At 42.2% G+C, this 16,832-nt stretch overlaps 2 protein-coding genes across 5 annotated transcripts in view; one reads left to right on the forward strand and one right to left on the reverse strand.

Annotated features, from left to right (window-relative positions):
• Positions 1 to 1,965: 1,965 nt before the first annotated feature.
• glrx (glutaredoxin (thioltransferase)) lies at positions 1,966 to 13,648 on the forward strand. 2 transcript variants are annotated; one of them, XM_052020146.1, is made up of 3 exons: positions 1,966 to 2,242; positions 9,439 to 9,560; positions 13,460 to 13,648. In XM_052020146.1, exons 1-2 carry the CDS (start codon positions 2,036 to 2,038, stop codon positions 9,553 to 9,555), a joined length of 324 nt encoding a protein of 107 aa, XP_051876106.1. In that variant the 5' UTR covers positions 1,966 to 2,035; the 3' UTR covers positions 9,556 to 9,560; positions 13,460 to 13,648. The 2 variants fall into 2 exon arrangements, with proteins under 2 accessions (XP_051876106.1, XP_051876107.1); XM_052020147.1 differs by having other exon boundaries at positions 9,439 to 9,555.
• rhobtb3 (Rho related BTB domain containing 3) overlaps positions 13,474 to 16,832 on the reverse strand; it is a 72,871-nt gene continuing 69,512 nt past the window's right edge. For all 3 annotated transcript variants that reach the window (XM_052020141.1, XM_052020145.1, XM_052020140.1), the window contains one exon: positions 13,474 to 13,610. In XM_052020141.1, the coding sequence (XP_051876101.1) occupies positions 13,495 to 13,610 (116 nt within the window). In that variant the 3' untranslated portion in view covers positions 13,474 to 13,494. The remainder of the gene's footprint in view (positions 13,611 to 16,832) is intronic.

Raw genomic sequence — 16,832 nt, forward strand, 5'->3', positions numbered from 1 at the left:
GTCCTTCATCAATTGGGGAATTGAATTTAGGAGCCGAGAGGTATTGTTGCAGTTATGTAGATCCCTGGTCAGACCCCACTTGGAGTATTGTGCTCAGTTCTGGTCGCCTCACTACAGGAAAGATATGGAAGCCATAGATAGGGTGCAGAGGAGATTTACAAGGATGCTGCCTGGAATGCGGAGCATGCCTTATGAAAGCAAGCTGAGGGAACTCGGCCTTTTCTCTTTGGAGAGACGGAGGATGAGGGGCGGACCTGATAGAGGCGTATAAGATGATGAGAGGTATTGATCGGGTAGATAGTCAGAGGCTTTTCCCCAGGGCTGAAATGGTGGCCACAAGAGGACATAGGTTTAAGGTGCTGGGGAGTAGATATAGAGGAGATGTCAGGGGTAAGTTTTTTACTCAGAGAGTGGTGAGTGTGTGGAATGGGCTGCCGGAAACGGTGGTGGAGGTGGATATGATAGGGTCTTTCAAGAGACTGTTAGATAGGTACATGGAGCTGAGTGAAATAGAGGGCTATGGGTAAACCTAGTAATTTCTGGGGTCGGGACATGTTCGGCACAGCTTTGTGGGCCGAAGGGCTTGAATTGTTCTGTAGCTTTTCTATGTTTCTATGTCCACTCGATCTCTGCCTCTTATCATCTTGTTCACCTCTATCAAGTCACCTCTCATCCTCCTCTCCAAAGAGAAAAGCCCTAGCTCACTCAACCTATCCTCATAAAACTTGCTCTCCAATCCCGACAGCATCCTGGTAAATCTCCTCTGTACCCTCTCTAAAGCTATGTGCAAGAAACCTAGCATCTCAAACAGCTAAGCATGTGCTGATAAAAGAAGGAAAGCTGTAGTAAGAAATTGCATTTGGCAGCCTTGGAAACCATCTGCTTTTGCTTATAAACCAAATGTTGACTCTGGCTTCTGAGCCAATAGTTTCAATTGGATCAATGTCCATTTCTTACATTTACTGTTGTGCTTTAGAATGAAAAGGAGATTCCCCTGGAATGTGCAGTAGTAATGAGAAAGCCCGAATTATTCTTATAGCTCCTCCTCAGACTCTTGCATCTTTATTAACCAGCATTCCTAACGCTTTGTATTTTCAGGAAAAAAATGGAAATTATAATTCATGCTTTCAAATGTTCTCTTATTAGTTTCCAATGGAAAAAAAATCAGGAGTTCTGAGACCTCAAACTGCTACAATAATTTAGACGGAGCTATCAGTCACATATATTCAGATTAAACCTCTCGCCCTGGATTCACGAAAGAAAAACTCATTTGGCGTAACCAAAGACAAAAGAGAGCCGGGTAACAATCCCACCTTCAAAACACAAGGGCAGGTTTGCCATCGCATTGGTAGTCTGCAGGCATTGCCAGACGCATTTTTTTCCCACAAATCTACTTCGCAAATTCGACTAAATTTTGCTATGATCATTAACAAGGTGCATGGCCGATCACTGAAAGTTGTTGGCCTTAATCTCGAAACTCAGTGCTTTTTCTCCATGGTCAGTTCTACGTTGGCTGCTTCAGACATGGAGATACAAACAATGTATGCAATTTTACACCGGATTCAAATGCAAGAAATGTAGTATATTCCGAAGCATTTCAACGTTGAAATCAAGTAAATTCACACATTGTGCATAGGTACATATCCACTTAAAGAGAACCATATTAACTGCAATGTTTGTGTACATTTTTATTTTCAATGTGCATTTTTATTGGTAATTTGTTACACTGCATAATTTTAACCCCCTAATTATTCATGGGATTATTTAAATTAGATTTTATTTCATTTACAAGGGGTGTTACAGACCCTGATTGCATGGAAACAGACACAAACATCATGATTGCCAGCACAATAATCCGAGCAACGCCGGAGACAGCATCGTATTAAAATAAATTTGCCGCTCCCTCCGCTATGGTAGAAAGCCCGCGTCAAATGATTTCAATGAACGCCACTCCTCCCAGTCCTCAAAGGCTGGAGGAGGGAGGGAAGGCGCTTGTGCCCGGTGCTGAGTCACTGAAGTGACAGCAGAAGAGAACATGGCTCAGGAGTACGTGGACAAAAAAATCCAGCCGGACAAAGTGGTTCTTTTCGTCAGAGGGTCTTGTCCTTACTGTGTACTGGCCAAGAATGTGCTGGAAAATTTTGATTTCAAGCAAGACAGGCTGCAGATCTACGACATTACAGACCATCCCGAGATGAGAGAGATCCAAAACTACTTGGAAAATATAACGGGAGCCAGGACGGTGAGTTTATTTCTGAAATGTCTCTCTTCTGATGTGAAACTTGGGATTATGTTTCTCGTCTTAATGTGTTTCTGATATGGTTAATTGAAGCTGTAAACTGTATTTCGGGCCTTCAGGATCCTTACAATGCAGTGCGCTGACTTAAAGCGGCGCATGGCGAATGTCTGTCTGCTGGGAGACGGGAGTCCCGGCAACAGTCATTGTCAGTGGGTTGGAGTCGCCGGCGCCCACCCTTCGCCCGCCCAGTGTAATCTCCGCGCTATTCAACGTCTTTTAGAGACTATTTGCATCTTCAACGCGTATTTTAGAGAGGATTCACGGGGGGGGGGGGGAAGAGTTGAGATACACAGATCTCGATCGTGGGCGGATGATCTTATCCGCCATCTGATTTCCTATCGCGATTCACCGCCCGCTGCAGGGAGGAGTGATCAGAAGGAAGGCGGCGGGGCCGAGTGGCCTTTCACCGTACCTTCGGCGCTGGAAGTGGCAGCGGCGGTTCCCCTCTTGCCTTGCCTGCCCCTCGGCTGGCATTGGGCGGGTTCCCCGGGCACACTGAGCGCTCTACAGCGAAGCTGGCCCTGCCGGCGAACCTTTGCAGCGCGGAAACCAGAAACGCGGAGAGAGAAATGCACACATCCTCCAACTCTGATTGTCTCCCCCCTCTCCTCCTCTTTCACTCTCCCTCTCCTCTCTCTCCCCCCTCTCTCCCTCCCCCCTCTCTCTCCCCTTCCCCCCCTCTCTCTCCCCCCTCTCTCTGCGCCTCTCTCCCTCCCCCCTCTCTCTCCCTCTCTCCCCCCACTCTCTCTGCCCGTCTCTCCCTCCCCCCCTCTCTCTCCCTCCCCCCCTCTCTCTCCCTCCCCCCCTCTCTCTCCCCTCCCCCCTCTCTCTCCCCTCCCCCCTCTCTCTCCCCCTCCCCCCTCTCTCTCCCCTTCCCCCCTCTCTCCCTCCCCCCCTCTCTCTCCCCCCTCTCTCCCCCTCTCTCCCTCCCCCCTCTCTCTCCCCTCCCTCTCCCCTTCCCCCCCTCTCTCTCCCCCCTCTCTCCCTCCCCCCTCTCTCTCCCCTCCCTCTCCCCTTCCCCCCCTCTCTCTCCCCCCCCTCTCTCTCCCCTTCCCCCCCTCTCGCTTCCCTCTCAACCAGACATTTCGAAGTGGGCTCTTTCCTTGCAGCGTGTGAGTCAGGGCTGGAAGTGACGCCACTGGCCAATCCAAATTAAGAAGCTGTGCAGCTCATGGTGATCATGGAAGCCGGTTGCAACCCAATACAGAGCTTGATCTTTTTGTCAGAGTTGCTTTAAACAAATAGTTTGCTCAGGCTCAGGGTAACTTTGTAGTTGACAGTATATGCTGGCGTGGCTCCGAAAGGAAAAATACGAACAAAGCTAACACTATTTAAAGTCTAAAACAACTTCCATTCTGAACAGGAGCGCTTGAAACGTACAAGGCAAGTTTGCGGATACACTAAAATAGGTGGTGTTGTAGACAACGTAGAAGGTTATGAAAAATCACAGGGGGATCTTGATCAGCTGGATATGTGGGCTGAAGATTGGCAAATGGCTTTCAATCCAGAAAAATATGTGATCTTGCATTTTGGGAGATCAAACCGGGGTTGGACTTGTACAGGGAATGGTCGGGCCCTTATGGAACAGAGTGACAGGAGTGCAAGTGCACAGCTCACTGAAAATGGCATCACAGGTAGATAGGGTGGTGAAGAAGACATTTGGTACACTGGCTTTCATCAGTTAGGACACTGAGTATAGGAGTGTGTGTGCAGTTTTGGTAACCATATTAGGGGAAAGATGTTATTAAGCTAGAAAGAGTGCAGAAAAGATTTACCAGGATGTTAACTAGACTTGGGGGTCTGAGTTACAAAGAGAGGTTGTGTAGATTAGGACTTCATTCCCTGGAAAGTAGGAGATTGAGGGGTGACCAGTTGAGGTACATAAGATCATGAGGGGTATAGACAGGGTGAAAGCACATACTTTTTCCCAGGGAGGGGGTGCTAAAAACAAGAGGGCATAGGTTTAAGATCAGAGCCGAGAGATTTAGAAGGGACATCAGGGCAGCTTCTTCACACAAAGGGTGGTGTGTATTTGGAATGAGCTGCCAGAAATAGCGGTTGAGGCAGGCACATTAGCAACACTTTAAAGCCGTCTAGATAAGTACGTGAATAGGAGAGGTTTAGAGGGCTATGGGCCAAATGTGGGCAGATGGGACCAGCTCGCTGGGCAACACAGTGGACAAGTTGGGCCAAAGGGCCTGTTTCCATGCTGTATGACTCTATGAAACCATTCATCTTTGGGTATAAGAAGTTGTCACTATGCAGTTTCCACAAAAGTAAATTGTAGCGAAATTCACTTGATAGAGTATCTTATCAGCTACAAGTGTGTGAATGGTACAGCACACCATTCAGATAATGTTGCAGCTCATTCAGATAATGTTGTGGCCTATTATTTCATCCACAAGGCAGTATCTCTGTCAATGCACCAAAAAACATGAGATATCTTTATTCGTCACATTTACATCGAAACACACAGTGAAATGCATCTTTTGCGTAGAGTGTTCTGGGGGCAGCCCACAAGTGTCGCCACGCTTCTGGCGCTAACATAGCACGCCCACAACTTCCTAACCCGTACATCTTTGGAATGTGGGAGGAAACCAGGAGTTGGCCTCTCAAGTCTGCCTTGCTATTCAATAGAGTCATGGCTGGTGCCCAGGCTCTAACTCCTCTTCTGTGTCAGCTCTCCAGAGCACTCAATTAACTGACCTTTCAAAAATTTATCTACTTCCACTAAATATCCTTATCTCAGTAAGGTAGCCAGTAAGAAATACTTAGTTGTATGAGGGTAAAAGAAAATATTTTGCTTGTGGAGTCTAATCCCTGTTAAGGTCGGATATTAATTGTGTCATTTTGGAAGATGCATTCAAACTTTGATTTTGGGAGTGGGGTCGCTTGAACTGTGGTAACAATTAAGATATCTTTATTAGTCATGTGTACATCGAAACACACAGTGAAATGCATCTTTTGCACGGAGTGTTCTGGGGGCAGCCCACAAGTGTCACCACGTTTCCGGTGCCAACGTAGCATGCCCGCAACTTCCTAACCTGTACGCCTTTGGAATGTGGGAGGAAACCGGAGCACCCGGAGGAAACCCACGCAGCAATGCTGAAGAGCTCACTGATTTAATATGGTTGAGACCACAACAAATGCCGACTTAGTTCTTGTTAAATCAGCAGAGGCTGGACCAGGGAATAGAAAATCAGCGGGAGCTGCCAATGTGTATGCTCTGCAGCAATCCAGCTGGGAGGATGTTCGAAGAAAAAGCCTGGCATGTTTGTTAGGTGATAGATTACAAACATTCTGTGGATCATGACTAATGTAGGCTGGATCAGAGAGAATGCTTGTGCAATAGCACCCCACTGAAGAATTGGGACAGAAAATATTGGTACACTTTTTATAATTCCCCCACCCCCCATCCTCTAAATATCCAATGTTGATAAGAATGGCATGAATTCAAAATACTGCATCAACTGAACGGCAATTTGAAAGTAGAATGCAAGTCCTACCAGCTGCTCAGAATCAAGGATAACTTACCTGCATTTTTTGTATTCTGAGGTGATTATTGAGGCCACTGGGAAACACAGACTCTTCTGCAGGTGGGACAGGAGTCAGGTGGGTAGTTTGTGAGATGGTCTCCTGCTTATGCAGGACTTCTGTGTGCTTCCGATATAAGGTCTCGAGGTTCTCAATAACATATCCTCCAACTTGAGCGATCAAGGCATGAGGTTCTCAGGGGTCAGTGGAGTACATTTCATACCATAGACTAATCCTCTAGTAACTCATCCCTGGTTTGCAGCATTAAAACATCCTGTATAGTCGCATCAATCTGTCGTGTCTTCCTCTGAAAATTATGGCAGATTTTGTGATATTGAGGCTGGATTTCCAGGCAAATACCTGTCCTGCTATTTGGCATCCACTTTTCACTGTTTATCCTATGGAGGTGCTCATTACTGCATTAGGAAGTTCAAATCCTTCTTGCAACTGAATCAGATCTTCCAGTAGCAACTTGGTCTCCAAAACCAGCACCAGCTGGATCCTTCCAACTGAAACAGCTGGCCAATCAGTTTAAATGATGACAAATGCACCTGATAGTCACAGTCAATGCTGCTAAAAGTGTATTATTAACAACAGTTAATACAAAAAGATAAAAATTAGAAACTTAAATACATTCAAATAATTCAACAAATGTTAATTTACTTGAAACCTGCTCTTCTCCCTCGCCTCCATTCAGTAACAATAAATAGTCGTCGATCTTCTGCCAGATCCTACCTATCTCAGGTTCATGAGGAGATCCGGATCAGTGTACAATTAGCAAATCGCAGGTCAGGAATTGCGCTGGAAGTTTGGGATTTCCACGATCATGCAAGAGTCCTGAACATTTTGACAATTATATTGGGAAATGCTGGAGTTTCTTGGGAAAATGCGGACCATCGGCATGGGAGATGGTTGTGGTGTAAATTGTCGGCTTCAGCTGTATCTAATGTAGACCTTGCAATTTAGATTTCTGCATTCCTGATTAGGTATTGTTTACTCACCAGGGCCTGGAAATTCATCTGTGCCATTTTTCTGGCACTGAAATGGCATTGGCGATCTCCCTAACACTATTTCCAAATGCTTTTTTTTAAAAGTGTAGGCACCGTTTCCCTTGCATAGCACTTCTGTTTAATAGGGATCAAATTTCCCACATTATTAGCACCTTCCTTTACAGCTCTGGATCTTCGATGGCTGGCTCTGTTGGGATACGCCATATATGACACTTTGTCACTGCTGCATTGCTGATCCCAAATAAAACTCTCCCAGAGAAGCTGGAGACCTTAGATTTTCGTTATATGTAATTTAGTAACAGTGCAGGGCTGCTAAAGTACAGGCACTCATAGAGACCTCTCAAGCTCTTACTGATATCCCCTGGCAACTTCCTTCTGTAAGGGATTCCTTCCCCCTCAGATGCCTTTGTCTTACTTTTTTACAAATTTGTGGAACTATTTCATTGCTCACAGGCATTTCTGGCTGCAATTTTGAGGGTGGATCTGTTGAAACCGCCTGGTGACTGGCATCCCACTTCGGATCAGTATACTTGAGGTTTGTTTGGCAGAGACTTGTGCAGTACTCTGCCTGTTACTGAAGAAGAGGTGAATCTGAGCTTGTAACAGATGTTCATTTAGAGTTGTCAGCATTATTTGAGTTGGTTCTGTGAGTGAACAGCATCAGTCATGATTAAAACAAATGTGGTTAAAAATATCACCAGAAGTTAACCTGGGGCATTATACAGCTGTTGACATCATATGGACAAGCTGAATCTCAGATAAACAGCATTACTAATTCCTGCATGAAAGGTCCATATCTTATTGGCTTAACTGATTTTTGCACACAATTCCGAGTAAATTTAACACTGGTAAGCATTTTTCATCTGCAATATTGTTTTCTGGGGAGTTGCACAGATAGATTCCTGGGCCCTGGTCTGTTAAACATTGCTGCCTTACAAAAAAATGTATTTTTCTCCATGTGTCATTTAACTTTTTTATTGCTAAACTACTATTTCACAAGTTGGTTTACCGTGATGTGTCTCAAGAATAAACAATGCCTAAAAAAAGACAACTCAGTGATTGTATATCAATGTCAAATGTTTAATCCATGACATTCAAAATCAAGCATCATCAGGATAGCTTTAAATTAAGATATCACAAACCATTTGTCAAGTGACAGAACAATAGCCCGTTTCATCTGATTTAATGCTTGTGCTTGCTGTGATATATCCTAATTAGAAGTGCAGGAAAAGCTGTTGGTAAATCTGGGCCATTATTTTTGCTGGACATCCCGAGTGGTTGCTTTAGCAAATTGCACTGGGATTCACATAATGAAAGTCAGTTAAAAAGCAAAAAAGAAAACCTGCTGATGCTGGAAATCTGAAATAAAAATAGAAATTGCTGGAGATACTCAGCAGGTCAGGCAGCATTGTTTCTCTCTCCACGGATGCTGCCTCACCTGCTGAGTTAACGTTTCAGGTCAATGAATGCTACCAGGTGTCAGTCAGCCGGGAGCAGTGAGTCTTCATTGCAGTACAAATGCAGACCAGTTTTCATATAAGAGTACAGCAGGCGGGAACCCACCGACTGGTGCGTCCAACCCTGCTGCAGACAATGGCAATAGCTCCAAGAACTCGCACTTCCAGCCCCCCTTCACCCCCCCCCCCACCACTTCTAAAGCCATGTAATTTTCCAGAACAAGCAAAAATCCCAGGGCTAATGACAGTCAAAACAAGTAATCTATTTACTTTCAATATGATGTGTTTGCATCTTCCCCAGTCAAAAACGAAAATTCTTCCCAATGAGCCATGTGAGGTCTAGTGCTGTATGAGGGTCCACATTCCAGGCTGTTCACATGTGTTAACCAGTAGTTTTTTTTAGCAGTGATAATGGAACCTATTCCAAGCTCTCTGTATGACATAATGATGAAAGCTCACTGACCCAACACATTAACTTCTCTTTCTGCAGTTGCCACCTGACCTGCAGAGTACTTCCATCATTTTCTGTTTTATATCAAATTCCCACTGATACCAATGTTACTTAGTAAGATTTTATCTTATAAAACAACAAAGGCTTTCTGAAGGTCCAGTTAGACCCCTTATTGGATTCCCTTCGTTCTTGATCTTGTGGCTCCTTTAAAACAAAACTTAAATTAGCTTTGCAGTAAATTAGATGCTTTACAAATAGTTGTGCTGAGTATTCTGAGTCGTCCCTTCTCTCTGTCTCTGTCACTGCTGAATGTGGATGTTCTGTGGAATCCCCTGAAGTGTGCGATGATTGAGTCTGTAGTTCCCTGGCTCTATCCTGTCTCCTTTTAAAACGGGAATGACATGAGCTATATTCCCATTTGAGGGAAATATCCATTTAATCTCTTGAATTTATGGCTAAGGGGCTCACTGAAGTCCTACCTTCCCCCTTAATCACTGATGGTTGGTCATTATCTGAACCTGGGTCTCTTATTCCAGTTATTACCATTTCAGCAGCATTGTACCAATCTGAATAATATTGTTTGATCGTTGCTCAATAATATAGCCAAATAGAATTAAGGCAGTATTTATGGTGTAAATTGTGTATTGACCTTTCTGATTGAAAGTAATAGTTCTGATTCTGTTATAGGTGCCTCGAGTATTCATTGGGACTGAGTGTGTGGGAGGTGGTTCAGATGTAAAGCAGCTGCATGACACTGGAGTGCTGAAAGAGAAGCTGATTGCCATTGGTGCCATATCATCCTAGGTAAGGTGAGTGACAATGAAATTCCAATGGCTTGAAATATCCATTTCCAAAAGTGGTAGTTCCATGAGGACCTGCCAGTATTTATCTCCATAGCGGTCGGGAAGTTTGGAAGTCCAATGCAAATGCAAGTCCCAAGTTAATTTTCTGCAATAATTAAAACTGCACTCGAAGGTTGGACTCTGCCTGGAGTATCACTGCACGATGGGAAATTTTCTCCCTGACTTGTGTTAGGCTAGGGATGGTGCAGGAAAAGAAAATCAAAAAACTGGAATTGCAAAGTCAGAAATAAAACCAGAAAATACTGCAAATATTCTGCAGGTCAGGCGAAACCTTGTGGAAAGAGGGAGTTAACATTTCAATCAAAGACCCATCATCAGAAGGAAAAAAGAGAAAACAAGTTAGTTATAAGTTGGTGAAAGGGTAGGGGAGGGATGGATAAAACAAAAGGAATATCTCTAGAATGAGAGCATGGTCGTCATGGGGATAAGATGTTGTTGAAGTAATCTGGTGGGTAGGTTAATGTGGGCATTTAGAAATAACAAAGAAAGAAACGTAGGCAAAGGAATGTGAAACGTGCTGCAGGCAATGCTGATGGACAGAGATACTGAGTCAATATTACAGACCTTTGTTCTGTGGCAGAACTGGATAGTCCTGACACAAGCAGGAAGAGCAAGTTCCCTGTGGAATTCAATATTGAATGTGGAATGCTGAAATGTCCCTATAATAGAGGGGGAAGTGCTGTTCCTTAAACTTATATTGGCAAAATGTACCTGGTGGCAGAGTCCCCTCTCAGCATTCTGAAGGGAATGTCCCCTTCCCAACTTTCTGGTCTGCTTTTCGTTCTCCACCAACCCCTTCTTTTGGCATTTCCCCATGCAACCACTAGAAATGCCACACTGAAAATTCTTAAGAAGATATGCAGATGCTGGAAATCTAAAATAAAAACAGAAAATGCTGGCAATACTCAGCAGCAGAAATGCCCTTCTTATCCTTCTTGCCATCCTGGGATCTAAACAGTCCTTCCAGGTGAGGTAGCAATTCACTCTCTTGGTAGTCTTAGTCATGTGTTATTCATGACTGATGCCATTTATAAAAAAAGACTAAGAAAACCCTCACCAAAGAGATGTTCCCAATGACTTCACCGGAAAAAAAAATTCTCCTCTTTTCCGAATACAGTACTGAAAAGTTCACCTTAACAAACAAATGTGCAATTTGCTATTATATTGCCATACCACAAGTGTTATGATTATTCACTGCAAGTTGCAATATGGTGAATAAAACATAATTAGCCATTTAAAATCTGCGTGTTTATAGTTTGGGGAGGGAGTGGGTGGTGGTGGGTAATATTTCAATTGTATTCCAATTACAGAACCATTGAAACACGTAGGAGAGAAGTGGGCCTCTTGGATGTAGTTGGGTAGAAATACAACTTTGGCAACTAGTGTTAACTGGGTGTTTGTACTGATTGCCTGTTGTACTCTTCCCCGTACTAAATTCTTTTAACCAAAGGAATCAGAGGCATTCAATGGGCAATCAATACTCTCTTTCACATTAGCAACTAAAGATTAATTTCTAACCCATTGCCCAGGTTAGTCTTTGCTAGTGTAATTCTCATTACACATCTCTGCTTTCTTGCCACTGACCTGTTTCCAGATTTTCTTAAAAAGTTTAATTCTGTCCTCGTTCAAACACTTCCTAAAGCAAAGCAATCTATGCTCTAATAGCCACTGCACATTGTAAAATTTATTCTAAACCTTTTCCTCACTTCTGATAGCAACCCCTTGTTGTAGATCCCCTCAGAATAGAAAATAATTTTCCTTATTCTGCAATGTAGTGACTTCCTATTCCAGAAATGTTAATTAAAAGACGAAAATGCTATAAATATACATCAGATCAAAGAAAAAGACCAATTAATGCTCAAAATCTGGTCCCTCTGTTGTAGACTAATGTTTTGTGTGTAATCCCTTTTGAGGTCTTCTATAGAGTATATAAAACATTAACGTGCTTATTTCTTCCTTTGAATCCCTGATCTAGAACGTGTCTGTGCATTTCCAATGTTACTATTTAATTGGCTGATGTTATTGATTCCAATGACAGCAGAATTTTGCTTTCTTTACTGCAACAATGGTTTCATTCTCCCAAGGATGGAGTAATGCACAAAATTACAGAGAAGAGGGCCATGTGCTCATTGTGGCCAGGCTAGCCAAAACTGAGCTTTAGATTAATTCCACTGCTCAGTTCTTGGTCCATAGCCCTGCAGGCTATGGCTCTTCAGGGACTCATCCAGGTAATTTTATATGTGATACGTGTTTCACCTTCACCAGCCTCTTAGACCGTGAGTTCCCGATTTCCATCTCTCAATTCCTTTCTAATCCTTGTGCCAATTAACTTTAAATATATGTCCCTTAGTTACTGACCTCCCTAATAAGAGAAATAGGACCTTTCTGTTTACCTTTTCTGAGTCTCATCATTCAGTATGCCAGTTAAAACTCCCCTCAGATTTCTGTGTTCCAAAGAAAACAACCCAGACCCCTTGCATCCTCTCCTCCATAGCTATAATTCTCTAGCCCCCTAGCAACATCCATAAATCTCTTCTGTGTGGTCTCCAGCTATTACATTTGTGCAGTAGAGTGGTGACCAGAACTGTACACTTGAGCTGTGACTGAACTTTAAGTCTAAACACTAAATCACCATTGTAATACTACCTGACTCAATAGAACTTCGAATGGATTTGAGGACATTCTGTAGTTGGTAACTGATACTGGAAGGGAAGAGATCCCTCCAGCCTAGGGAAAATTCTGTAAAACACTGGGTGAAAATGGTTCCATGGAGAATATGAGTGACATCCTCGTTGCTGGTCAGTTTACCTCTGACTTCCAGTCCCGAACTTTGCAACACCAAAATCAGAGCAGCAGGTCAGATGTGTGCACATTTGCCCTCCTTCTGCCCCAGTGAAGCACAATGGACAGATGTTTCAATGTTAGAAGCATAATCCATTCACCTGATTGGGGTTGACAACATGGACTTAAAAGATAGGTACAGGTAAATGAATTGTTTATTTTATTTTTAATTAGTTTCCAGTAGTTCTAGCTATTTTCAAGTAAATCCATTAGTTTAAATTTGTTTTTAAATGTCTCAATTTATCTGAGCTGTTAACAAATTATCAGGCCATTCTAAGGGTGGGGACTGACAATCTGCCACCTGAGGCCTAGTCACTACTTACAGGCTACTCTATGTTATTGGAAAGGCCATAATATCCAGACCCAAGCTCAACTGCAACCACAGACCCAAACACAGTAAGTGAAGCTCAGGGTAGAGCATAGAGTCAAATGTGGGTGCCAGGCACCTTGAGCGCAATCAAGCCCAATGCAGATTTGATTATTTCCATTCTAAGGAATGTTATACCTCAATACAATATCATTATAATGTGATTCTAGCAATATTGCAAAGGCAACACCTGCAACACTCATGAGGCAACCAGTTCCTGTTGTCTGGCCTAATTCATAGTCAGTATGTGGTGTAATGACATGTGGATTAACTACTTCTCTTCAGTAGTTAAAACTGGATATGTTTTTGATATGCATCACTGTTTATTTCTAAAACCTATGTGGCAAAATCTAAATCCTACCAGCAAGTTGAATAAGAAGGTATGTAAAATACTGTTCTTCACATTTGATGGACAGGACCAATAAATTCATCATGAAATAAGGTTAGAGTTGTCTTAATGTTGGTATGTAGTCCAGGATATGATTGGGCTTGTCACAAGAGCTTCATGCCTACAGAGAGAAAAAAATGTGGTGGAAAAAGGTGAATCTTCATACTCAGCAGTTTCTTGTGACATCAGTTGGCTTCAGTCTTGTTTTACTACGATAGTACAAGGTTTTCTAACTGTCCGATCTTTCAGCCTCAATAGGTATCCAAGGACAGTTCAACAAACTATTACATGAGAATACAACGAGATCTCCCCGAGTGAACATGGTGTCTGTATTCGGTCAATTCCTGCAAGTAAGAACTTGAGGGCCATCTGTGACTTTCCACAAATGCTTGTTCTTCGTCTGCACATAAATGTAATAAAGAATAACAGAATTAACAATGCTGCTGTCACAGGACTTATTTTAATGAACTGTTTGATCTTTATCTTATGATCTTTTTCTAAAGACCTGTCTGGTGGAAACTCCATTTGAAATAGTTCAAAAGAGCCTAACAGGCATAATTCTATGACACACATCTCTAATTAAGTGAAACATTTTCAGTTCACTCAAGATGTTGCATTAGCAAGCTCCAAGGATCACACTATTTCAAGAAGTTGCTGGGGTTTTCTTGATATTCAAGAAACATGCCATAACAAATAATTACTAGAATTTGCCTTCATTCATTCAATTGCAAGAATTCACTTTTGTACTTCAGGGCAGGTTGAGAACATGGTTAAGAAGGATACAGGATCCTGAGTTTTATAAACGGAGGCATAGAGTACAAATGCAAGAATGTCATGATGAACTTAAAAAAAAGATTCAGCCACAAATGGAGAATTGTGTCCAGTTGTGTCCTTCACATTTTAGGAAAGATTTTTGAAAGGGTACAGAAGAGATTTACTTGAATAACTTGAGAGATAAGGATTTTTAGTTGTGTTCATAAATAGGAGAAGCTTAGGGTTGTTCTCCTTGGATTAGAAGTTTAAAAGAGGGGCCTAATACCTATTAAAAATCAAAAGGAGAATAGATAGGGAGAAACTTGGTGGAAGGGCCAATAAACTGAGGGCCTAGAATAAAGGAGATTGTCCAAAGAACCAAAAGTGACATGAGGAGAAATGTTTCACCAATGACTGTTAGGGTCTGGGATGACCACTGGAGAGTAGCCAGGTTACTGGAATGGGTACTGGAGGCAGAATTGATTGTGGCATTGGAAAGAGAACTGAATAAGTACTTGAGTGGAAGAAAAAATGGATGCCTAAGGGGAGAGGATGAAGAAGAGGGATGAGCTAAATTGTCCTTGCACAGATTCAGTATGGACTTGATGAGTTTGCAATGTATCACTGCTTTTGTATCTACTGAACACTATGTAGGTGTCATTGTTATCATCTTCCAGATCACAAACAAAAATGATTCATAAATGAGAAGCCCGATAACATTTTTTTTATCTTAATGACGAATAAACCCTTGGTCATATACTCATCTCTTTTAGACTTTGTGTATCCTCAGACATCCACTCTGTCAAAATCTCACCTCTGATCTGACTGGCCCTCCCAGTCAGTCAAAGCAGTAAACTTTCAACTGCCACCAAATGGCCACCTACCAATGTATGCTGAATCAGATTGCCAAGCATTTTGACTCGAGGCTCAATTGCTTAATATTACTCCAGGCAATCAGTGACAAACCAGGTGCATGGTGCAATCTAGCCACCCATCACAGATCCACCTAAGATTCAGAAGAGCCCATTGTGTCGCTCAAACTGGGCATGAAATTCCTGGAACTGGAGTTGGCAAAGCTCTATAGTTCTCCAGTTGCAAGACCAGAAGCCTTGGAGAAATTGTGTAAAGGCCTGTCTGGTTCCGCCTCACTCTTCTGCATCTTTACTAGACTGTGAGGTAGAATCCTTTGATCCCAAGGGTAATTGGTTGGCATTCCAGGCAGTGGAGCAGTGAAAATGGGAAAATGTCTTCTTTTATCTCTTTAGTTATCCACACATTATCCTGCTAGAGATCATGAAAAGCTACCAGGAAAAAAAATCATCTTTTAAAACCTCTGTTCTAGATTTTCCACACCATTAACTATCAATTCTGATCTTGCTGCTTTTTACTGCTTTGTCTGCCACTGCTAATAGTTAGAAATATTTATACATAATGAGGTTCTAGTTTTTCTCACCAGCACTAATTATACATGTTATTTTAGCAGTAAAAGAGCACTTTAACTATAAACATGGTAAATAAATTTGATATGGAACCGTATGTTGATGTTGGGTCTCAGTTTCCTTGTTCCAACTTCTTTTATGCAGCTGCTCATTTATGCATGTCCCACTTGTTTGTTATTTGTAACGCTATTAGCTTAGTAACATCATGTTGTTGGCACTGCAAAGGATATTATGGCTTGGGTAGATTAAAACCCACTTTAATCAGGAATGACCTATTTTATCAGAGGTGAAAATAAGCTGCTCTAGGCCAGTACAGTGTATCAATAAAAATGCAGCTGACACAATCACTACAAATGGGTTAAATTGGCAATATGAGTGATACAACAGTACTGGTAAGAAATTTAAAGTATTTTATTCATATTCTCCTGGGTTAAATATAATTACTATAGTTTGTGTGGCAACAATAATTTGCTGAATTGCAGAAGGGTAGGATTCTGGCACACAATTAGGTTTCTCTGTGCCATGCTTGCACCACAGAAGTAATGAAGCAAAATTCAGCTGAGTCAAATGGGCTGATTTTCTTGGAGCCCATGAATATCGGTGCATTGCGTGGCCTTCATGGAAATGTGCCAACTCTGTACCTGAGCGCTCTGAGGGCACAATACAGAACTGTCTCTGATATCTCTAGTGAAATTCTTCATTTTGTCAGAGCAAAGGAAAGTAGAATCACATGCAGTATAGAGTGCAGTAGCATGCTACTTGATAACTGGACTAGGACCAGCCTTTGATCCAGGGACATGTTCAAACCCACCATAGTAGTTTTTAGATTCAAATAAATTAATCTGGGGAGAAGTAAAGCTAGTTTCAGTAATGGGGACCATGAAACTACGAGACTGTTACTAAAAACTGGTTCACTAATGTCCTTTAGGGAAGGAAATCTCCCAATGTATTTGTGACCCCAGACTAACAGCAACGTGGATGATTCTTAACTGAAGTGTCTGGCAAGTCTTTAGTGATGGACAATAAATGCTCCCCTTGCCATGGATGGCTATATCCTGTCAATGAATAGAGTAAAGCTGCCAAATATTAAAGATCATAGAACGATACAGAACAGAAAAAGGCCATTTGGTCTCTGCAGCCTCAAAGAGTCATCTCATTAATCCATCAGCCATATACCTTCCCGTCTCACCGGTTTCTATCACCTGTTGAAATTGATTACTATTTGTCTCATTTTTATTCTACATTTCTGAATTTTGTATCATGTACAAACTTCAGAAACATTCTCTGTGCAAATCATATATGTATTTCAAATGAACTGTAGTCCTACCGCTAAACTCTGAGCATCACTGTCTATTTCTCTCCCACATGAGAAACAATTATTTTTCATTTTCTCTGCTCCTTCCTTTTATCAATTTCATATTCATGCTGCC

The sequence above is a fragment of the Pristis pectinata genome, chromosome 7 (assembly GCF_009764475.1).
Source record: "Pristis pectinata isolate sPriPec2 chromosome 7, sPriPec2.1.pri, whole genome shotgun sequence".
Lineage (NCBI taxonomy): Eukaryota > Metazoa > Chordata > Chondrichthyes > Rhinopristiformes > Pristidae > Pristis > Pristis pectinata.

Coding starts and splice junctions, on each gene's coding strand:
- glrx (XM_052020146.1), top strand. CDS start 2,036: ATGGCTCAGGAGTACGTGGACAAAAAAATCCAGCCGGACAAAGTGGTT. Junction 2,243..9,438: donor ATATAACGGGAGCCAGGACG/GTGAGTTTATTT, acceptor ATTCTGTTATAG/GTGCCTCGAGTATTCATTGG.